General features: G+C 41.5%; 1 protein-coding gene across 2 annotated transcripts in view; it reads right to left on the bottom strand.

Moving 5' to 3' along the window:
• The window catches only part of UNC5C (unc-5 netrin receptor C), a 261148-nt gene extending 237052 nt beyond the window's left edge, over nucleotides 1-24096 (bottom strand). For both annotated transcript variants that reach the window (XM_069855594.1, XM_069855595.1), the window contains exon 1: nucleotides 23973-24096. In XM_069855594.1, coding sequence (XP_069711695.1) covers nucleotides 23973-24096 — 124 coding nt within the window. The remainder of the gene's footprint in view (nucleotides 1-23972) is intronic.
• Between the last annotated feature and the right edge of the window lie 357 nt (nucleotides 24097-24453).

Here is a 24453-nt window from a genome sequence, read left to right as displayed (position 1 = left end):
GGCAGCAGCAGAAGAGAGGGAGGTTGGTGCAGGCGCTTCTCCTGCTCCCCTACCTGTGGTTGGGCTTCTGGTGTACAATGAGCTGTCCTGGGCTGCTGTGGCAGAGGGATTTGCACAATCTGAAGAGGCATGAGCATCCCTGACTGCACATGCACACCCAAAGGGTTCAAACAGTGGGTATTCTGGCAAAACCCCTGCGAGTGACCCCTGGAACTCCCAGCCCCAATTCAAGAACTTTCCTGAAAGGACTTCTGCGAATGCCCAGTTTGAGAACTTTCCACACAGAGAAACAACGCAGGTGCCGCAAAACCACCACTTGCATACTAATAGAAGACAGAGCTCCTCTATAAATAATCCCTGCCAAGAAGCACATGTACACACCTTCTGCCTGGTGGACCATGTTTCCTGAGGAAACGTCCTTTGGATTTCACTGTGGTAGTGATTATTTTTACATTTGATTCCTTTTTTTCTGCTACTTCTCTTCTTTCTGCCTTATTCTCTCCTTAAACCTACCTCACTTTTTTCTTGGCACTTTTGGGTGAATGTGGTTGTATACAAGCTCTTGTTGTAAACTGTCACTTTTGACTGAGCTAAAAATATGACTGTTGCTGTATATTCTTGCTACTTTGACCAAGCTTAAAGTGTTGTAACTTTGACTGCGTTCAAAGTAAATATTGAAATTTTGAGTAGACCCTAGGAGTGGTTGTCCTCACTCTGGACTGCCGGACTGCTGCACACGCATACAAAAGAAACCTACCCCCAACACCCTGCTGCACAGGTCAGTTGGGTCCAGTTAGTAACACTTGTCTTGAAACAATAAAGCTGCACTCATTAGGAACATTTTAAAGTATTTTTTCCCTTATCCATCAAGGTGCTGCACTGTTGTAGGCTTAAATAGAAAAAAATCATTTTGTAGGACTGCAAGGCACATGCAACTCCTGTATTATTAGCCCTTACTGGAAGCCTTGTAACCAAAGATCATTGAGAAGTTAGTACCTCCTGCACACCATATTCAGTGGACAGCTATGAGATAACACTGTCGTTAACTACATGATGCACCTATGTCATGACATGCATCTATGAAACTTCAGTCCACTGTTCTTCTCTAGAGTTCTTCTTAACTTCTTATAATGCCCATTTAAATGGTGCTAATACATTCCAGAGAACATAAACTCATCATGTTGCCATTGAAATATGACTTTACCCTGTGAGAAAAGCTAGAAAGCACCATTCAGTTTTCACTCCAGAAAGCTGTTGCTTTCCCTTTCCTTTTCGATAGGTTATTAATACACAATTGACTGACTAATCTAACACTTGAAAATATTCCATAGAAAGACAAAGTCTGTTACGGAAAGCACAGTATCTCCTTGTCAACAGAAGTGGGCAATTGTATTAAATACATGATACCAGTTCCCCAGCTCAAGCATTTTTTCTACCATGTATAAATTAAGTGAAGCACATTTATTTGAGTATAAAGTACTGTACCATATATTAATTGACTAAAGCAGATTTATTATGTGCTGGTCAGATGGATAGATTTGAAAACACCCTTTTAAGACAACAGAAGGATGTGTAATAATCCCAATATCAAAGCAGGATTTAGAGTGGTAAACTGCATAATAAAATATATTTGAGAACAAAATCTTAAAGTCCTTTTCTTACCCTGTGCAAATGAATGACATTTCTGAATTTAATTCACACCTATGCAAAAAGCCCATACAAAATCTCATTGACACTGAAATCCTACTAGAAAGTTTTAAGCAAGACATAAGTGATGTGTAAGTCACTCTTTGCCCATTAAAAATTACAACATTACACCAAAGAGAGAATATCCTCAGGACAATATAAAAAACTGTAACTGCATTTTCCCCTATTTTTATCAGCAGTTTAAATCCCTCAATAATCTGACCTTGAATGTAACAGACAAGTAAAAGACAGTCCTGATGATTTTAACCCTAAGAATGGGGGACAGGGACAGAATAAGAGTATCTCTCAGTGCAGAAGTCCTAGTCAGGCTACTTGAAGGGCAGCCAGATGGTGGACAGCCCAAGGTGAGTGCAACTCAATCATTCTTCTCCTCCTTTCACTTTGTGCAGTACTTACTACAGGAAGAAATAATCTAATATTTCTAATATTTTGGGAGAAATAATCTAATATCCATAGATCATATAGCTTTGTGATTTGGAAGTGGGGTTGGGGGGAGGAGGAAAAGAAGAAAAGAACATAAATCTTCCTGTGTCAGGTAAAACAAATACCAAAAAAGTAACTGGAAAAAATAAAACCAAAACAAAAAAGCTGTTTTGAGATACTTTGCTTCACTGATTTTTGACCTCTGTGTTCAGTGAAGACCAGTGGATGAACTTCAGTGGGAAAAGTGGTTTGCATACGCGCAGCAGGAATAGGCCATTCACCAAAAACCCCAACTGTTCAAAAGCAAGTCTTGTTTCTCCGGTTATGAGTTTCAGAAGTGTCTAGCACAGGCTATCCCGGCAGTAAAAATAACAAGAACAGAATTCGCATTACAGTGCCACCAATAACTGATCCTCCATGCCTGAACAGCAAAGTTGAGTTGTGCACTGCACTGAGTCTGCCTTTGATGCAGAGCAGGGATTTTTGTTCTGCATGACCTTCTGTAGAAGCTGTGAGGCTCAGCTGGCCTCCCACAGGCATGTCATGCAGTTTCTTATAGCAAAGGCACAAAGTGTTACCTGCTGCAGCAGTGCCAGTCACCACTACCTGGGGTGGTTCTACAGGATTTGCTCATCAGGGTGTCCTGGAGGCTGTGGGTAACACACATGTTACATGAAGCCTGCAAAACACCACGGAGTTCATTCATGGGCAGGGATGATTTTGAGCAAAACATGTGGAGGCTTAATCACAGCCAGAAAGCCAGGGATATTTTAAAAGCTACTGCAACAAAGTCCCATTTTGTAGCTAATAATGATTTCTATGAAGCTTGAACTCTTGTTCTGCACTTCCAAAGAGAAAAGGTTTTTTTGGCTACTTGTCCAAAATATGTTCCCTTCTTAGCTGTAGTTGTGGGGAGTCCATTTTCCTTCTGAGACTAGTCAAATGAGCGCGAGTGCTTAGGACATTTCTAACCCCTGCTTCTGAATTTGTGGGGAATGTGGTTTGCCTCTTAAAGCATATTTGGTACCAATACCGCTGTACCCCAGTGGTACTTCTGTGCAGGAAATCACCATTCCTGGAATTCAGACACCCATTTGGACCCAAAGGTATATAACCAAGTTGTAACAAAATTATTCTCAAATTCAACACCAGGCAGAAACTTCATTCAGCTTGTAGAAGCCACTAGCTCCAACCTGTCGAGAGAAGCCCTCAGTTTCAAAGGAAAAATAAAAACAGACAACCTTGTAGGATTGGTCATCACTTCTTAACTTCCATAAAGCAATAAATCCCAAAATACAGGTAATAGTTTCTGAATGTTAGTGGATTCCCAGACTGATGAGAAGTGCTGGGTAGGAGGATCCAGTGGGGCCCGGGATAAAGTTGTAGCCCATCCCAAGAGCAGGGCCAAGGCTTTCAGAAATAGTCACTGGTTTTCCCCAACTCCACCACGAAGTTAAAGCACAATGACTGCTCAGAAACTGCTTTAAGAGAAGCACCCTTAGGTCAGCAACTAATTTTTCCCCTTTGAATTATGTTATCCCCTTTCCATATCATAAATCAGTCACCTTGGCAATCTGTAGAAGGCAGGCAGAGGGCTAGGCAGCAACATATGTGGCAAAGACCTCCTAACAGCTTTTATTTCACTGATAGACACATCATCAGCACTCCGCATAAATGTTTGGTAGGTGCGCTCACCTCCAAGCACACAGAGGCTGGCATGCAGTTCAGGGACAAAGAAAGGTGAGTCAACAGGACTGCAACTGTGGCCGTCACTCCCGGTGGCCAAATGCCTCCTCCAACTGATACACGCTCCTACCTCTGCCTAGTGCTGAGAGGCACTGACAGCTAAAACCAGCTTTGCTTGCACTCATTTCTGTTGTCAGCTGGATTGTGCAGAAGCATTTTAGACACCAAAGCCATTGCACACACCCTCAAGCATGTTTACAGGAAGAAAAAGTAGCCATTTCTGGAGCATGTACTATGTTTGTAAAGGACTGATTAATCCCAACTTATCTCTTTTCATCTTTTCACCCACCCATCTGTCTACCCAGTTATCTTTTGATCTTTTTATTGCTGTGTTTTTGTTATGAAACTGGGACAATCAGCCTTCTTGGAAACCTGCTGCCTGGAAATGACCCTGGAGATAGTGCATACTATTCTGCTTACTCCTTATAATATTACGGGAGTGCCAGGGTCTAAATAACTTCTTGGCACCCTTTAACCTTAATTGTTCACTCAATCGATAAATAAAAGAATTCAGTAGCTTAGCTGAAGTAGAAACTAAATACTAGCAGCTATTGAAATGTCTTTAACTTTCAAATATATAAATCTATTGATATACCAACATCTTCAAACTGCAAGGAAGTTTAAAATGTTCAGTTAAAAGGAAAATAACCGAACCCTTATTCTTTGTGTTATTTATACATGAAAATAAAGGGTACCATGCCTGCCTGTCCCTCTTGTATTCACTTACATTCTGCAATGCATTTTAGACATATTGTTCAGGTAAACTTGTAGTTTTCTTACAGTATCTCAGAACATTACTTGGGCTGTTTTCTAGGAGTGCTACAAGCCAGGGAGACCCAAGCAATGAATTTTCTAGACATATCTTCCAAAGGAGAACATAAAGATACTCTAATGTACTGCAGATCTCTGTCCTCCAGTGCATACATCACTTCACAAACATCGGAACTTGAAAGGTCATTACTTCAAACCCAAACCAGTAATAGAACACGTAATACAACTTAATAAATACAAAAAAGGAGAACAGAGGAAAGGAGAACAATCCAGGAGAACTTGTTTCATGAGCTGAGATATGCAGCAACATCTAGCTCTCAGTTTCATGACTGCTAATAAATGTGCGAAGAGCTGAGCTAAAGACTGCTTCTGTGTTTTGGGATGTATCTCTTTACAGTCTGATTTTTAGTGCTGTGACAGAGACTGGAACTCCAGACAGGGAAGCAAAGCCATTCATCCTCTGGGCACAGGCAAAGTCTTGACCCAGTATGTGATGCCCCTCCAGCAAATCAGACCACCATCTCTAGCTCATTCCACCCTCTTTAAATATAAATGGTGCTGACACAGGGGTGAAGCTAGGGCACTTCTCTTGAGTAACAGCACCAAGAACCTGCAGGACTTCCAGCTGCGTAGATTCGAAGAATACAGCATTGCCGTGCAGCTCCTTCATGTGAAACCCAGCACAGCTGCCCACTGGAGCACAGCCCCATGGGGCACAGGGGGAGTGGTAGACCTGCATCCCCTCACCTTCACTGCTAAAATGGTCTTGGAAATGCTCTGGGAAGACTGCCCATCCAGTGAGGAGAAAAGGAGCCTTTAATGAGAGCAGTGAGTAGTAGAAAAGGCATGTGGGGGGTGTCATTAAGAGTCACACAAGTCCACACACATAGGCAAGGAGGCACGAGAAAACCACATGGGTTGGAGCAAACGTGGGAGGGCTTGTCCTAATAGGCACTCACAAAGCAAGACCAATAGCTCTGCAGGACCAATGGCTCTGCAGGACAGGGCTTCTCCAACTCGTTTTTTGCAGCCAGCAGCTGTTCTTATTGCAGGTGTGCAGAGCCAAAAACCAGGATAAGGAACCCCACTCCTAATTTTTCCTGTACTTGCAGCTGGCCACCCAATGAGGATGAGCAGCAAGGATGAGGTGGGCCAGCAGCAGCTAGGCTGGTCACAAATCAGACTGTGTTGTAAACACTCAGCACCCGCTTCCTAAATTTTCCATGGCCTTTTCATGGAACAAGCAACACCAGCCATTTTCATACCCTAAATTACTTCCCTGTTTTCTGTGAGCCCACCAGAGGGGAATTCCTGTGTCTGCTCACTCCCCAGTCCAGCCTCCTGTTCCTCCAGTTTCCATCTAAAAATGGAGATAATTATACTTGCCTCTTTCCAAGATGTTTTTCCGACTGCAAATAAAAATGCATGGCATTCGCTCAAAGGCTTCTGAGCTTCTGATGAGCATGATCTGAGCTTTCACTATGCAAAGGCATCCTTCCTCAGGGGGCATTAGCTTTGTACTTCATAACCAAGATGGCCTTCATCAATTTAAGTGGTATAAAAAGAAAATATGTTTAAGAAATTAATGTGGAATGAAATAATACACTGAAAATTCTTCCCAAATTTTATTACAAACAGTTTTTAAGTTAGTGGATAATTTTTTAATCCACTGTATAATGTTTAATATTCTACCAAGCCAAATCCAGATACCCCCAGTTCTTTAAATTTCTTCCTCTGCTAGCATAATATACTGGGTCAAGCATGACTACTGTTTATTTTTACTTTGCAAAATTGATCCCAGCTTCATATTTTTGAGAAAGATTAGTCCATTTTGGTACATTTCCAGAATAAATCCTGCCTGTTCTTTTAAAGTGGGATAGACTCTTGACATACCACCATTGTGACTGTGGAAGGCATTTCTGGCATGAGAAAGGAGTGATTGACTTCCCTGCTTGTTTTCATAGTGATAAATATGTGGTACTGTTAGGCAGGAAAACAAAGTATTCCCAAAAAATCTCTACTAAGCACATTTTGGAGTTAGTGGGTTTGTATACATACATTATGCTCTCTTTCTGTGCTAAGAGCTATTTGATTCCCTGAAATTCACTCGCTCCCACATAATTTAAACCACCAAAAGGAACATTGTATTTTCCCTTTTCTGCACATGTTAAAAGAGCAGGCAATCTTGCCAAGGTTAACTATACAATCTTGTTAGGCTTCTATAGATCTCATTAAAGCCTTATAAAAGAGAATCAATAAAACTTCTTGCACACCAATATAAAAAATGACCTTTTGATTTACTCTTTAAGATAGGAAAAAAAGGAACATAATCAATAGACATCATCAAAACTTCTCTGATGAGAGCTCTTGCAATGGGGCGTTTAGATTAGGAATTCTTTCCAGAAGTTATGTTTGCGCTCTGAACTTCTTCCTAAGAGACTCTTCTTGATCCTACTGGGAAACTTTGGTGATACTATACCACAACCTTGCATAGCTGCACATCAGAGGAGTGGGATTAGTCAGACACTGAAACAGAGACACTTGCAGAAGTGCTGCCACACTTCAAAAATTAACATGACTGCTCACATGAGAAAAGGTTTTAACAGAACTGTGCCAAACCAAACTGTTACCAAACCAAACCACAACAGGCATCAGGAGACAACCTGGTGGCAATATTAATCGTTTGTCTTGTTTTTGAAGTACCTTATATTTAGTATACCTCATAGCCGCATTAGTGTAGATAGCTCATATAGATAATGAAACCTTTATTTAAAAAACAAAACCAAACTTAAATTCATGTGACTTTTATTTTAGTTTGCAAGGAGTTCTTCCTCTCTGCTTGCCTCAATTCATACCAAATTGCCTTCCAGCCTGAGTTAAAGGTCCCAAGTTCTTACCCAAAGCAGCACTACCTTCTTAAATCATTTCTCTAGCATTATGGGCACCTGCTGCAGTCAATTCCTGGCCTGTCTCCTAACCACTTCCCCTATTTTATGTCAGGGGCACATTCAGCACACTGGACTGCAAACAACTACCTGTGAGACACGAGTACATGGCCCCTCAAAGCTGTTAGGCAGAACCAGTCTGCCTTGTGCCTCCTCACGTCCTAACAAAATGGAGTAGTTTATCACAGTCTTCCCTTTGTTGCCTCAAGTAGCACCATGCATAACATGTTTTGGTAACCTTTAAACAGACAGCCTGCATGCATTTGTGTCTGTTTTGTGGTTTCACAGTGGCTAGTAAATACATACTCCTCTGCTCCCCAAAATATATTTTTATTTAGCCAGAGGAACAAAACAATGTCATTCTCCAGCCACAAATCCCACAGATGTTTCTTCCCATCCAAGTTTTCATGCAAGAATAAAAATAATATTTAGCCTATACCTTGTGTTTATAAACATGCATTTTGGGGGAAAGAGGATGCTTCAACTTCTTTATACAGTGCAGTATTTGTCTTACTGCCCAGAGAAATACAAATAAATACTGTAGTGTACTCTAAACTCTTAATTCTCCAAAGAAATCAAATTTTTCCAATTATTTTTACTAATTAGTATTTGAGACTGCTAATCCTAACAGACTTGGTTTTGGGGTTGTTTTTTTTACATTTTAACTTTCCATTGCCTACTTTGAGAGAAGTCAATGAAGAATATCAAGTTTTATTTTCATTTTTGTAAATATCCTGTAAGGTGATCAAAAGTGACCGGACACTGCTGTAGCTAGAACAACAGCTTTGATGGTACAGAGGAAAGCTCATCTCAGTTTTTGACTATAAGAATGATGTTCTGAGAACAAACAACTGCAAGGGGATGGAAGAAATGTGAACAGTCTTTTCATTTTAGTTATTAGGTCTTTGCAGAGGCTTTGCATTGGTGGAGTGGCGAGTGGCTGCAAAAACTTCCAAAGAAAATTTTCTTTATAAAAAATAACAAGCTCAGAACAACTTGCAGTCATAAAACAGCATTTTACCCAATAATTGCCATTCCAGATGGCTATCTTTTCTTTAGGCTCTCTTAAGTGGGACAAGATCTTGTAAAGATACAAACATTTTCCTCCTCGTTTTAGTGGCAAAGAATCTTTTTGTTAACACAAAGATTGCTCTTTGATGTACTTTGCAATGTCTGCTCCTTTTATTCCATTTTTTAAAAAGCATTCTCAGAGTCATGGAAATTTTTTCTGTCCAAACAGACGAGATAGAAATCTCTCCACCATGGATACAGTCTTACAGAAATGGGAACTGTTAACAACCCTCAGCTGGTGCAGAACTGAGACGCTCACTGAACTCGGGGACATTGGGTTGGTTTACACAAAAAAAGAGCTTCAGCTGCAAATACACTGCAAAGGCTGGATCTTCCACTTAGAAGGTTCACCTATCTGAGCATAATCAGAAGTTTCCAAACGTAGAGCCTGTGGGCTGAAATTTATTAGGAACAGATGGCTCTAAGTGGCGTACACAATTTACCTGTGCACCTCAATAGTTATATATATTTATAAGCATAAATAAACCAGCTGGTACCCATTTCCTTCCTAATCAAAACACCTTCGGCCTTTTCAAATTTCAGACTTGCACTGCTACAGCTATTTGCTTTATATATACAGAAGTCATACCTGATGGCCCTCAAGTCATGAAAACTTGGTATTGCACAAATTCTCATTAATAATTTTTGCTTCTACAGAAAGGCTCATGCTGGCAACTAGATGATGATTTAAATCTAAAGGTCAAATCGCCAAATATTAAACTATCCCAGCATTTGATTAAAAAAACCCCAACCCAAAGCACAAGTCAGAAGAACTGAATTTTGAAGTTAGGGCTATTGTCAGGTAAGCTCTTTACCCTTGCAGGTAAACGCGTCTTCCCAAATAATATTTTGTGTGCAGTAAGACATTTCCTTGGCAGGAAACTTGCATCAGCCGATGAACTGGGTTTGTGGGAAGTAAACATGTAGGCTTACATAAGTTATTTCAGTCCAGAAATTCCTTGTGGCTAATAACTTCCCAATGACAATGTCTACATGCAGCCTTCACATACACACAAAAAAGCAATTGAATATTGTTCAGGTAATGCAATGTACTTAAGCAATGACTCACATTCAGCACAAGTTCTCATACTACAGAAAACTAAGAACCGACTTTGGAAAGTTGAAGTCCCAAAGTACTGCATTCAGGAACCCTTGTAAACTCTCTAAGGCCAACAACCTGCTACATATGTCGTAGTTACCTTTGCAGGTCATAGCTATGTATTTGGTGGCCACGGGATGTTGAAAGGGATCTTTGATGTTGATTGCAAGATGATGACACCACATGTTATTATACTGATCAAAACATATTAATGTAGCATCTCCGTATCCTCCTTCTCGCAGGGACAACCCCTGCAGACCCCCGCTGCCAACATCTTCACACTTGCACCCAGTGCAGGGGAGGAGCCAAGACACCCTGCAGTTTCCTTCCGTCCTGTGCCCAGGGGCTGCCTCTGCACAGCCACGCACCTTGGAGAGCTGAACACACCTGCGGGCTTTCTTTATCCCCTTAAGGAAGCAGAAAAAAACTCAACCCAACCTTCTTCTCCTGCAACATTTCCCAATGTTACTGTCTACCTAATAACATTTTTCAGTTGTGCTTTCTGTTTCGGGGTCCTAAGCTTGAGAGACTCGTGGTTCCGAGGAGACAGTACTGGTGAAGGAGCACAGCTTAGGAGACTAATTTTTTTTCAGAGAATGCAATGGCCAAAACATTTGAAAATTGATGTCAACTTTAGTGAGAGAATCCAACTCTAGAATGAGGATTAAAAAAAAATCCCCCAAATGAACATTTTTCAAATTCATCTTTCAAAAGAGAACTTTGGTTACTTTATTTCTTGGTTTATTTTAGGGGTTAAAGAACATTCCCAAGCAAACAAAATTTGCAAAACGTTTTGTTTTGCAGAACTGGTTTTCAAGGTCTTTGTTTAGGGCAGGGGAAAATGACTTGAGGCATAATTATAAATATTTTCTTGAAATTTCAAGGCTTTCTGCTGAACTAGACAAACTACACGCACATTCCTAACTCACAGAGACAGTTCAGTAGCTTCACACAACCTCAAATACTCTGCAGCAGATAGACTATTGGTCTTCCTTTTCTTCCTTCTATTTAAATACAGGCTCAAAGTCTTCCCACAGAAAGGGAGCCCAGCATATAACATAGTCTCATAGGTCCTCCAGCACACCACTGCAAATCAAGCTCTTGGTCACCTTCCATTTCACAGCCCTTCGGGTGCTTGAATTAGCTGCATAACCAGCTGCTTCTAAAAGTTTTATGCGGGTTTCAGTCTTAGTATACAATATACAGACATCCAGACAAACAAAACCAGTAAAACTTTGAGAGACACATTTGTATTGTCACTACAGTGCCTTTTCCAATGAAAAATATTCACAGCTATATTAGAGCAATTTTCCTGAACCAATGTGATTGGCATCATTTTGTTTGGACAGCATAATTCAATTACATAATTCTCTCAGCTCATGAATGTGCATATATTTACTTTTTTATAATGAAATACAATAAAGATTTTTTTTAATAACTTGCAGGCAAAGTAGTGAAAGAGACTGGGAAAGAACATATGGGAAAAGTGACTTTTGACCTATGTTTTATCCTTAAAACCCAAAAGTGGATTCAGCATTAAAAAGAAAGCACTTCAAGCATATTGTGAAATATTTACAGCTGTTATTACAGCCTGATTTATATGTGCCAGAGACTGGATTATTCAGGCTGGTTTCACAAGCAATATGTTAGTAAACAGGATTTTGTTTAGTAATTATATTATACATGTCCATATAAGCTTGGAATTAATTACAAACAGTATTTTACTGTACTTGATAAAAGCACTAAGTAGCAAGAACTAATGACGGCAAAAAGGTCATCTCTCATTTTCAATAAAGCTTTCCATGTGAAAATCTGTCAACATGAAAAAGTTACTGCTTGTAATTAAAGCCAGGCTTTAGTTCAGTAATACATTTACATGTTATATTCCAGAAGAGGAAAAAAGTGCAATTAAATTATTCTCCTTAAACCCTTTAGTTCACAAACACATGATCTCCTTTGAGAACACTGCTGATGTCAGCTCCTTGAGCTTGAGAAGACAAAAATTCATGTTCTGCCTCATGACACATTCAAGAGTTTTGCACTATTTAATACAGTTTGTTAAGAGTTTGAGTGAGCCCCCCGGATGTGTTTGAAGGATTTTTGCAGTGGGTATGTCTACCTACATCACGTATTTAAGCTCGACTCCTGTCAATACTTGTACAATGTTTCACTAATGGACAGATAATAGCAAAGAGGAGGTGGTGGAAGTTACAGTAATAGTTCACCATATTCGGGAGCATGTCAGTAAGCGACTAATTACCCTTCTGTTTCCAGCTCTCACATTAATTTACTAAGCGACCCTTCACCTGTCTCCACAATGGTTTTATAGCACAAGATTAATCTTCAAAGTAGACTTCAAAGTGACTTTTTAGAATTAGACTGGTTGCCAAAGTGGATGCTAAACCATGCTTCAGTGGGCCCCAAGACAGCAGCAGTAGGACCTCAGTATGCTGGTTGCTTTTGAAGATGAATAACAAGTTCCTCACCCATCACGCTTCTCCTTCCCAAGCGTGCACCATTTTGAGCATATTTCTCAACCCTCTATGCATTGAGATGGGTAGATGCTATTTGCTGCTCCAATAGTTAACCAGAATTTAAGGCCATAGGCATATGAACACTAACTTGACAAGTTTAAACATTTTCACACGGCAGTAATGAGACATATTTCCTAAACAGCCAGCAAATAACCTTTGCTTTCCATGGCAATGTGGTGCTCCACATGAAAAAGCATCTTACTGACTTCAGTAGAAACTTTTCTCGAACAAGGTCATAACGTATTTAATGATAAAGAACCATGCAGATAGGCAGCTCTGCCGTTATTCTGCATTACAGAAGCCTGTGGACTATGTTTGCTAATCCAGATTTAATTCAGAAACCTGACACCCTCCGCTTTTCTTGTAACCAATTTTGTTTCTTGTTAATGCAGCCAGATGGTAACTTCAGTTTGATTACAGTACTCCCTGCTTTAATGTGAACTCTTCATCTTACTACTATCAGATGACATTTTCTTTCCTTAATGTACATACTTTTAGAAAAATTACAGAACTGCTATTGCTACATTACATGAAAAATTCCAATGTACATTTAGCTGACATAGCATCAGCTGCTGTTTAAACTGGGCTTAGCTAATGGACTATTAATGTCAGTGGGGTTATGTGCAGTTACTGGCTATTAGGAGGAATTGGCCTTTTCTATAAAAATCACTTTTCCTCAAGTGTGTTGTTTGAACATTCCTTTCTCTGATTTAGTGACTGTCACCAAATACAAAACAAATGCAAGGACACTGGAATCTACTGTTATCTTTAAAACAAACTTAACCTCAGCCTGGCCTCCATGAGCAAAATATGCAGTCTGCATTGGTACTAGTGGATATAAAACTTTAAAGACAAAAGACCAAAAAGACCAAATTTCCTTCTCTTGTTCCACTGAGTAAAACCCAACCAGTCTAGTGAAACTAATCAGACAGAAAGCAAAATTTAATTGAAATATCGCCATCAACTGATTTCCCTAAGAGAAAGGATCTTTGCAACGAAACTAAGTATTCATAAAATAAGCTATGGTAAAACATAGCAGATAAATATTCCACACATTGTCACTTTCTAATCTTAATTCAGTTTTCTTTGCAAATGTTTCCTATAAGTGCAAATCTAACAAATCTAAGGCTTTTCTCTCAAGACTACAAAATTACAGAAATGTTTACAAAGCAGGTAAGAAAATTAGGACTTTTCTAAAAAAGATTTTTAAGTTTTTGCGTAAATTAATATATAATGCTTCAAAAAAAATTCCATAAAAGAACAGTGCAGGACAAGCAACGGACAATGGAAGCTGAAGAATTTTGCCTTTTCCAGTGCTCGTGAAGGACACGTGGCACTTCTCATTCTACTGCCTAAACCAGGATAAACCAGGCTAATGGCTACCAAGTTGTATTTCTAACCCCAGCCTTTGAAGTCCATACTTTTAATAGCAAAGCTTTTCACTTAAAAACACCCCAAACTGATCACACACATCATATGTAATAGATATTTACATGACTATCTGCCTACAGTTGGTAACATTTGGCTGACCGTGTTCATATATGAAATAACATGACAAAACCCAAGAGAAAAAATATCTACCTGGAAGAATCTTGCCAACACATTTTCAAGTGAGGCACTGTGTTAATCTCTCTACAGCAAAGGCTACATTGCTACACCTAACAGAAATAGAAACCCAGAAAATTATTCAAATTACTGAGGTTAAAAAAAAAAACCACACAAAAAAACTTGTCAGCAAAAAAAGTGAGATCAAGGTCCATCCATTCTAGAGTCTCGCTCCACAATGTTGACATATTTTTAACACAGAAACAGAGCAGCTTCTGCTGTATACCCACTTTGAAATTAATGGAGCTGTATATTAGTGGTCACAACCTGGCCTTGTATAGTGTAAGTCTATTCTTGGTATAAGCGCTAGGGATTTAAAAAAAAACCAACAGAAAAAAAAAGGAAAACAATAGTAAAGTGCCACATCCTAGTACTGAACTTTCTAACCACGAACTTTTGAGTTACTTAGGAACTAAGAAATTAGGAACTTCTAACCACGAACTTTCAAGTTACTTAGGAACTAAGAAATTAGGAACATCCTATTTGGTATAGCTCAGCTATTTTACACGAGGAAAAGAAGGAAAACCTGCAGTCATTCCTGTCAGCAGAGATCTGCTGCATAAGAAGATCACTGCATTTTATTTGAGCAAGAAACTGAAAAAGTTATCCTCGCCATCAGAAACTGGTGAGGAAGCAGAAAGGAAATCCCTAAAGCTACATTTGAAATGTCTGCATGAAAGGAATCTGTAATGGGGATGATGATTTGCCAAAAACTAGTGCAGCTTTGGGGCCAAAAAGCTCAGAACAAGGCATACTAGTTCATGAGCCAATTCAGCAAGAATTTCAGTGAACGATATTAGTATAAGAGCTCAATCACCACCATTTAATCACAGTCCATCCATTAACTGGACAGACTTCTAGTTTCCATAATCAACCCTGATTTTCAGATCTGAACAGGCTGAGGTTGACAGGGAAAGCTTTATCTCCTCCTAGTTGAAGGCACCGTTGAGTTTTCTCGTACTCCTAAAATAAAGGCTTGCATAGCAGAGGTTTCTCTCCAGTTTCTTCTGACTGCAGACAACCCAAAATTTCAGTCTGGACACCTCACCATTATTCTGTTAACCCCAGCTGTTCACCACTAGTCACAGCCACCCATCTTTTGTATGTGTAGAGCTGCAGAGTAACCAGGCAGACACATGAAGTTTTTAGAGAGGAATACAACCGCGCTAACTCTGTGAGCAACTGGCAAAGCTAGGAGATACATTAATGAAAGAGAAAATTAATTCAGAGTAAGGCAGTGTGCATGTCTGTACTCTGAATTACTCCCAGTAATTACCTGCGCTACAGTCAGTGTAGGTAAATCCACACACGTGAGAAGTGAATTAGTTTCGCTTGCTATTCTGTCCCACTCTTATTCCTCGATTTTGGTATGACTGAACTGCAATTAACCCCATTCAGTGACACCGTATCATTATTTTTGCTCACAATGTAAACTTTCCAGTATAAACACATATGTTGGGACTGGATAAGAGAAGCAATGTATTTAAACAATAAATAAATACACCATATCATAATCCTGTGGTGATCACTTTTCACTGCCTGATGTGAAATGCACTATATTCAAGCAAAGAAACGCCTGGGGAACAACTATCAGTTCAAACAAGTTTCCAACACGGCTCCGATAGTCAACCTCTTTTGACAGATCATTCAAGGCTTACTTGCATGTTTCCTTGTATCTAGCTGATGAAATCCAAGATTTCTCAATCGCATCCAGCACTCAGGGGACCAAGAAAAACGCAAGCTCTCCTTTTTCTCAAAGGATACACTGTTAATCCACCGAGCTTAACATTTCAACCTCTCACTCAATTTGAGACTAAGAAATAAAGCTACTTTACTTCTTGAAAATAACTAAAAAGGGATTGGCAGGAGCTACCTAACAAGAAAATGCTCATCTATTGCCAGGCCAATAAAACCAATCTGAGCTCCGCAGCATTATTGTTGATAATGTTACCTCAACAGGAGGAAAAAAAGATACTGATTTAATTGCCTAGGCAACCTCAGAGCTTTTATGACTCATAAGGCAACAAAGTCCTTTGGAGCATAAGTTATTCATTCAGATGAATGAAGTACAGTTGAATAAGATAGTCTTGAATCGCAGATTAAACCCAAATGAAACAAAACAACCCAAGGCAGTGGTCCTTCTTCCATCTACAACTGTGCTGCAGTCATCCACTGGATCCACTCTTGCTCCCTCCGAATTTCTGGTAACTTTGTGAATTTGACTCTGTGAAGCAAATCCTCCCAAACTGCCTGCAACTATAAAGTCAGAGCTTCCTGTTTCTGAGCAACGGCATATGGGTTTGCCTTTTACCTTTTGTACGTTTTTCTAGATACCAGCAGATATAAAGAAACCCTTAGGGAGACTCAAAAAAATTTGACATTGGGAAATCACCTGAGAGCCTTCTATATAGCGTTCCCTCAGTAGTGTCTATCTTTGAGATTGTTAGACAAGAAAGGAGATGGACTGGTGTACCAAACAGTCTCAGGCACTCAGAAGCACATTTTGGCTCACTTACACACTTGCTCTGCACCCTTAAGCAATTCCTTTTATATCTCTTCACCAAACAGAGATAAATATAGCTGTCCACCCAATCCACCAAACACAGAATCGTAGAATCACCAGGTTGGAAGAGACCCACCAGATCATCAAGTCCAACCATTCCTGTCAAACACTAAACCATGCCCCTCAGCACCTCGTCCACCCGTGCCTTAAACACCTCCAGGGAAGGTGACTCCACCACTTCCCTGGGCAGCCTGTTTCAGTGCCCAATGACCCTTTCTATGAAAAATTTTTTCCTAATGTGCAGCCTAAATCTCCCCTGACAGAGCTTGAGGCCATTTCCTTTTGTCCTGTCCCCTGTCACTTGGGAGAAGAGCCCAGCTCCCTCCTCTCCACAACCTCCTCCTTTCAGGTAGTTGTAGAGAGCAAAGAGCAAACATGTAGCAAAGCTATCCTAAAGACACAACTGCAGATGTCCCCCATGGGAGGTATCACCATCTGAAATGAGCATGCAAAGCTTCTTGGCTGCATCTTCCTGTCCTGTCTGTGCAGGACTCATAATAAAGGGAAGTGAGAGTTTGGGAAGGCACTGACGCACAGCAGCATCACATACCGACACAGGGAATGTCCTTGCCTTGATGGGATTATTGCAAAGTCAGCAAGCTAAAGTCGCACTGCTGATATTTGGGGAATAGCAAAGGTACTCACCTATATCCAGCATTGCCTGCCCTTCTCTGGCAGCATTAAGGGCATACCTGGCACCACTGGGAAAATGTGGGTCTCTGTCTCAATCTGCATCACACTAAAATCAGTATGATTAAAAAACCAAACCAAACAAAACACACAGAAAATGCTGTAAACGTATGCCCTAACCAGTGCTTAACCAGGACTATAAGTCAAGTTTAACACTGAGTTTTTTCACTAGGCTGGCTGAAATACACAGAAAAAGTGTAAGGCAAAATGAAAACTGTTATTGTCAGATGTCTTTACAACTTTTTTCATTTTTACTGAAAACCTGAGAGATTTTCAGAGAGCATAAGTAGAAAGAGTTTGGCCAGTGAGGTAAACATTTGAAGCTTTATTGACCTTTTCACTAAAATAACTTAATCCTTTCTGGTTTTTATTAAGGTTTCTTGTTTTTTCCCAACCTCTTCCCAGCAAATAAACAAAAGAGACTCCTTCTACTTTTTTTTATCCCCCTAAAAATCTCCATGTTGATAAAAAGGACATTTTAATGTGAAATTATTTTTGCATAAAGCTTTTCTTCCCCAGCCCAAACTTTTAGATAATAATGTGCCAGGCTATAAAGGGACTCCCTAAACCCCAGCACTTGATGAATTGAGAGGAAATCCCATGTTTCCTGTTTAATGTACGTGTGATGAGGGATAGAGTTATAAAAGAAAACAGGAAGCTGTTCTAACGATGACTACCTAGGGGGAAAGCTGTACACAAGCATCTCTGAGGTTATTGAAAGCTGAGACAACGTCTAGCAGTTCTTGCTTGCTGCTCTGACACGCTGTACCTTATTTGTGCATGTTGTTTGTACAAGCAGAGCCAGCTTTGAGGAAAACAGCTGGAACACAGCTACAGTTTTGGGCTTTTTCTTTTACCTTCTCTGGCTAGCGTGCACGCCCACAGCTTACAATCAGTTTTATGCCACAGCCTTACCCAAGAAAGACAAATCTAAATACAAAAACATTTTGCAAAGCATCAGTTGTGGTTTAAGCAGACTTAGCATAAAAACAATGACAATACTAAATAAATCCTCTTCCTACCACACCGCTGAGTTTGGGTTCGGGGTATCTGCAGATGATCCTATTAAATTAAATACAGGGAAACAATGTATGTGAAAAATTAAGGGGAATTTTGTTGTCCCTATTTGTTCAATGTAAGCTTCTTTATAACCATTTCCTTTTTGAGCATGATTTCAAATGCTTGCTTACAAATGATGCAAATTAAGCCTTTCTTTGGATAGAGTTTGCCTCCCAGAAGACTTAATACCATTTCTTTCAGATCACCTCTTAGATAATGTCATGATGGAAAGCTCCAGGGGCAGCTGCTCCTGAGACTGGACTCTGCTGAGCACACACAATAAATCACTTTAAAACACCACCATCCCTTCAATCCTTGGAAGCAGTTAGCACAGAACTGTGTCTCTGCACAACATTATTCTGCCGCCGTGTTGATGAAGGTTGTAGCCAACTGGAAAACTGCTGCTTGTCTCTTACTCCTCACTTTTAATCCTTGATTTATGCTTTAAATGCTTGTGCTGTTTGTTATCTCCAAGTCTAACGTAAAAGCAAAGATGGCTAATGAAAATGACAGGTGATGTAATTATTGCTTTATTGGTACCGATGCCAAGATCGCTGCCTGCTAAACTTGAGTACCTCCACTGGGTGGCTAACAAGATGTGCACATCACAAACTAGCACAACTCTCTCTCCCCTCAGATGGGAGGAGAGAGGGAATAGGAAAGGGAATGCTACTTTTTCCTATAGTGACATATACATAGTTATATGAAACATATTGCATAGGTAAAGCACCCGCTATTACATTAACTTCTGTTTCAAAGATAGCCTCCAGTGATGTGTTTTGATTGACAAATAGATGATCTGGACATTTGAGAGTCACACTGAATCAAGTCCTCTTCGACTAAATTGCAGCAAAATGTTCACTACTTTGAGCAACGCAGATTTGCCTAGGAATTTCTCTTCACAACAGCAGTTAAACCATATTTTTCCAATAAGCTGAAAAAGTAACTTTTGTGCTTTTTTTCCAGAGAAAGTAATCAGAACTGATTCTTCAAAAGCCTAATGATTTAAAATCCAGAAAGATACCAGGAAGTAACAAACATAGCCATATACTATAAAATAGGCTACTCCAAACAAGATAGATAAATGTAGCTTCACTTTTCAAAGTACACCTCTCCCTAGTATTTTACACATACACAAAACTCTGGTCATACACTGTATGGAAACAACAATTGTTGTCCTAATTAGCCTGGGCTCCTCTTGCCTTCCATGGGAACTGATGTTGCTTTGCAACCTATTCAACTGAAGCGGACCGATTGCCTCACAATATCACTCTTTAACTTGCACAAAAATCAAGATATTTACTTGAAAATGTCCAATAAATATAATCCACATTTTCTCCTAGCTGTACAGAGCAGCTATGGAACTGATTTGTCTGGCCTTGGCACTGAGTTGTATTCCTGTTTTCAGATGTACTGCATTTGGAAAATTAAATTAGGAAAATCTTCTTAATATGGTTAATGCTGTTTCCTGTTTCTGACTTTGGATGTCACACACAAAGCTAGTCCCAAGAATACAGTGAATACAGAATACAGTCCCAAGAATCATGGTTTGAAACCATTACTGAGGAAAAAAGAAAAAAATAAAATGTTGTGTAATGAATGATCCTCATAAAGAGATTAAGTGTAAATATGCACAATTGTGGAAATATTTAGATACAACCAGACATTCTTACTGTACAGAGGGATAGATGATTCCAACAGTAATACTGAAAAGCCATCAGAAGGGGGCTGTATTTGATGTCTATACTTGTTTTCATAACTTGCACTGGCTGCTAGAGACTGGAGCCGGAGAAATGGAGCCCAGATTCTGGTTCTCGTATTCCTGAGGAGGAATCTCTCCTCCACAGACAGATCTGTCCACTTCCTTTTAATCCCATCTATATGGCACCTCAGTCAACAAAAGAAACTAGGTGGTTGCTAAAATGGTGGTACTAAAATGCTTCTCAGGACCAGTATGGGCTACCATATTCAGCCCAAACTTGTCAACACTACTGAACTCTCCCAGAGCAAATCGCTTTAAAACAAATTAATGCTCCAAGTGGGTTTATCTGTTCACAACAAAATATTACTCAACCCTCATTTTACTAATACAAAGGTTACACCCACATGATCAACTACAAGCAGACCCCTGATGCATCAAGATAATTAAGTCCTTCTCCCTAACCCCCCTTTTTTGCAATGAGATGTGTTTAGGTATTTAATTAAAAAGTGCATCCCTAAAAGGTTAGTACATTCACATGTTATATTTCACTTTTTCTGCACCAAGCGTGTTCAAACTGCTGCTTTTGCTAATACAGACTATGCCAGTGCAAGGCAAATATCTGCACATTTGGTTCGTTTGCAGTTTTCTTTTTAAATTACTTCTTTGGTTTAATTAGCTTTGAGGGGTTAAGCATAAAAAAAATTGTACTCTTTCATTGTAAGGGAACAATCGAAACAAAAACTCATTAATATGCAGTCCCTTTAGCTTTTCTATCCATCTCTTATGCTGTTGTTATTAGCCCATAAAGCTGTCTGAACCGTGCTTGTCACTACAGATAGACAGCCTGATCCTCCCTCTTCTCCCACCTACCACTGAAAAATGTGGCCATAGAATAAGTTCTCCAAACACTTTCAATGTCCCAAAACAAAGTAGGAAAGTGCAATGGTTGAAACTCAGTCTCTAATGCTTGAATAACCAAGGGAAAAGTTGCCCTTATGGGAGATGGCACTGAAATGCCAGACAGGCATAGGTGCTTGGGTCCAGGGGTGGTTGCTTTTTCTCTCACAGTTTGGGACATTTGAACGCTCGTTCTGCTGTAGCTTATCATAGACATTTAATGAATACAGTGAAGATGAGAGTTGATTCTAGCTTGATAATCATTCCAGCTCCATTTAGCCCACTCTGAAAATTAAGGGCTGTGTCTATTATTGTGGCCATTTCCTCTTCTTTCCTGATAACTGCAGAAAAATACCTAGACCGCTTCAGATAAGAGGATAAGAAATGCTAACAAAAACAAAGAGTGTATATAGCTCTGCTGAGAAGCAGAGGAGGATGCTGAGATGCAGTGATATGAATCTCTCTGCCAGGGAGCGTGGAGGTTGGTCCACCAACTATTACACTAATAAATTAATTTTCTACAAGGCAATGAAGACATGCAAGCAGAAGCCCCAGCAATGCTTACAGCTTCTTTAGCCTGCTTCAAAAGATAAAGATGGTTAAAGAATGGAGAAGAAAAGCAAACCAAGACGTAGTACTAGCAGCAAGTACTGGAAAAAAATGTACACACCCTCTTTTCCGTCTCCTCCTCTCCCCCTCCCTCTTCTAAATCATAACTATGCATTTGCTGTATAAACACATCACTTTAAGGTTTTTCTCCTTTCCAAGGTATCACAAAGGAAGACTAGTTTTGTTTTTGTTTTCTGCACAATTAAAACCAAGTCAGCTGGCTTGAGACCCACTGAAAATCTAAAGACAGAAACAGACTGTTTTGAAACACAACTTCCACATGTCCTATTTCTACTGCTCTCAAAGGAACGCAACCAACAAGACTAGAGGGGTGTTTCCATTTTGAAGGAGACAGACTAAATTGGATAATGACCTCGGAAAATGAGGTTGGGTAAAAATCATTTCAGTGTTCATGCATTCTTGGAAACATAAATAAAACAGAGGGAAAACTTTGCCCAGTGCTATATGATGAGAAAACTTCCTGAAGAGGGCACAGTTAAACTGTTGATTCATTGCCTCACTGAGCACCACATACACACACATAAAGATCCCCACAGCAAACACCAATCAGAAAATCCTTCAGCTCTGGGAACAATGTCAAAACCAGGTCTGCACCCAAATTCTGTGCCTAGTCCTAAGAAATCAAAATAAAAGCAGATAAGTTCAAGATTAATAACTTTATCCCAACTATATTCCCTGGATTTTCCAATATTTGTGAAAGTTTATCACATGCTGCACGATGTGAAGTGTTGCTGAAGAGCTCTCTGTCCCTTTCTAGGTGGGTAAGCAGAGCAATATCCTGTGAGACAGTCCCACATGCATGGCCACCCATTGTAGCGCAGACACAGGGGCCCTGGCTCCTCTCTGCTCATAGCATTTCTGCGTTATGGAAAGGAGAAACCATCTGAAAGCATGTGGTATGCCCTGTGGCACCGAGATGCGCGTGCTCTGAAGCAGCCAGAGGGGGTCTTCTTCTCCCCGCTCCAGCCATCTGTCATGCGAATTACCCGTGTCCTGACAGCAGAATGGGCAGACTCCTTTCTGTTTGAGGTCCAACTATCTGAACAGATCTTTCCTCTTCAACACCCCCATACACACAGACAGATATATGCCCCCTGACAGGTAGGTCTACGTGCACATGGCACTACTAAATCCTTTAAATATCTAATATCAAACCTGTACTATCTTGAACATGAAACTGACTAGTGAAAGGAAATGATGGCACCATAAGGCACCAAAGAAATGTGACACAATGCACAAGGGATTTTTGTACTCTCATTCTTCACTACCCCCTTTTCAATACCAGGTTTCTGATCTTCCCATGAGGTAAATGGCCGGTAGAGGTGAGGGAATGTGACTCTAACAATGAAGTATCAGTGAGAAATGGATTAGCACCATTACACATACAGACATGATGTACGGTGCATCCAGCCCACCAGCAGCAAGCCCATGGTTCCTGAAAGCCCATCAGGGGCACCAGGAGTCAGAGTAACTAGCACCGCTCTCCTGTCAGAAAGGCCGTAGAGCAGTGTTCTTTCTAAGGGCTGGATAAGAGCACTGGGTCAGATCCATGCAGTCATCTCAAGTGCCTCTCCACTGAGACGATGGGCGAAAATAAGCATTCTTCTACTTGCATTACGCTGACAACTCCAAATCAAAGCTTTGGCGCATATTATTATTTCTTGGTGGCATATGTGGGGGAGCAGGAAGGGGGGGGAAGAAGAACAAAACAGCTTCTAAAATTCCTTTTCTCTTGTTAACCACATAACCAGGATTTCCAAGTGCTTTAATGAACCCGCACATCCTCACTATGTGCAGCTCTGCCCACATGCAGCAGCAAGCCCTCTCTCTCCAGTGCTGAGGAGGTTGTAGAAAAGTATTTCCCAGCAAAAGCCACCCATTCCCACTTTAGCTCTAACTCCCAGGAAGAGCGGAGAAAAGCACCGAGAAAGTTTCCCCAGCCCTAGCTCGCAGGAGAAACAGGCTCCCGCTGGGGCTGCCCGCAGGGTGGGGGACAACACCGAGCCAGGGCTCTTTGTGACCGCTCTCAAGACACCGCAACGTGCGCTGGGGAAGCAAGACGTTTGCACTTAGTGAAGGGAATTATTGATACACGGGCTACAGGGAAAAGAGATGTAGATGTACACCAGAACCCACGACAAGGGGGATAATAATAATAATGATGACGATAAACACAGAAACACGGTAACTCGCTTGGGTTGTATCACGTTTTAGGCACGAAGAAGGAGGGCGCGGGGGGCAGATGCGGGGCTCACGAACGCTCCTCGCCGGGAGAACCCCGGGCAGCGACACCCGCTTCGCACCTGCCCTTCCCACGCCCCTCGGCAGCCTCCGGGGCGCCGCTCCCCGCCGGCTCCCGCAGCCCCAAGCCCCGTTTTCTCTTGGCCTCGGTGCCCGGTTTTGAGGACGGAACGCGGGGAAACGCCTGTCCCGGCAGGGCTCGAGGAACGACAGCCCCTTCTCCATCCATCCATCCATCCATCCATCCATCCATCCATCCATCCATCCATCCACCCATCCCTCGCCTTACCTTGCGCGGCGGAGCCGGGGCGGCTGGCCCCCAGGATGGCCAGGGCGGGGAGCACCACGGTGTGCAGCAGGTATCCGAGTCCCAGCCCGCAGCGGGCCGCCGTCCCCTCCAGTCCCTTCCCCATGGCCGCTCGGGCCCCGTCCCGCGCCGGGCGCTCAGGCTGCGGCGGGGCGGCGGGGGCGCTGCATGGCCCCGCCGAGGGGCGCGGAGCCTCCACCCCGCGTGTGGGCGGGGGCCGGGAGCGGGAGACCAGACCGGAGGAACGGAGAGGAGAGAGAGGAGAGAGAGAGAGAGGAGAAGGGGGCTGCGCCGGCCGCCCGCGATAAAGACGCGAGCGGGGAGCGCGGAGCCGACCCAGAGGGAAGGGGGCGGGGGAGGCTGGGAGCCACCCGCCGCAGAACCGGCCCCCTTTCGCCTTCCCCCACCCGCGGGTGCGCGCCTCGCACACGCACACGGACCCTTGGGCGGCCCGGCCGGGTGG

This window comes from Phaenicophaeus curvirostris, chromosome 4 (genome assembly GCF_032191515.1).
Source record: "Phaenicophaeus curvirostris isolate KB17595 chromosome 4, BPBGC_Pcur_1.0, whole genome shotgun sequence".
Classification (NCBI taxonomy): Eukaryota; Metazoa; Chordata; class Aves; order Cuculiformes; family Cuculidae; genus Phaenicophaeus; species Phaenicophaeus curvirostris.
Note: the sequence above shows the minus strand (reverse complement) of the source record. Positions and strands in the feature narration are given on the sequence as shown.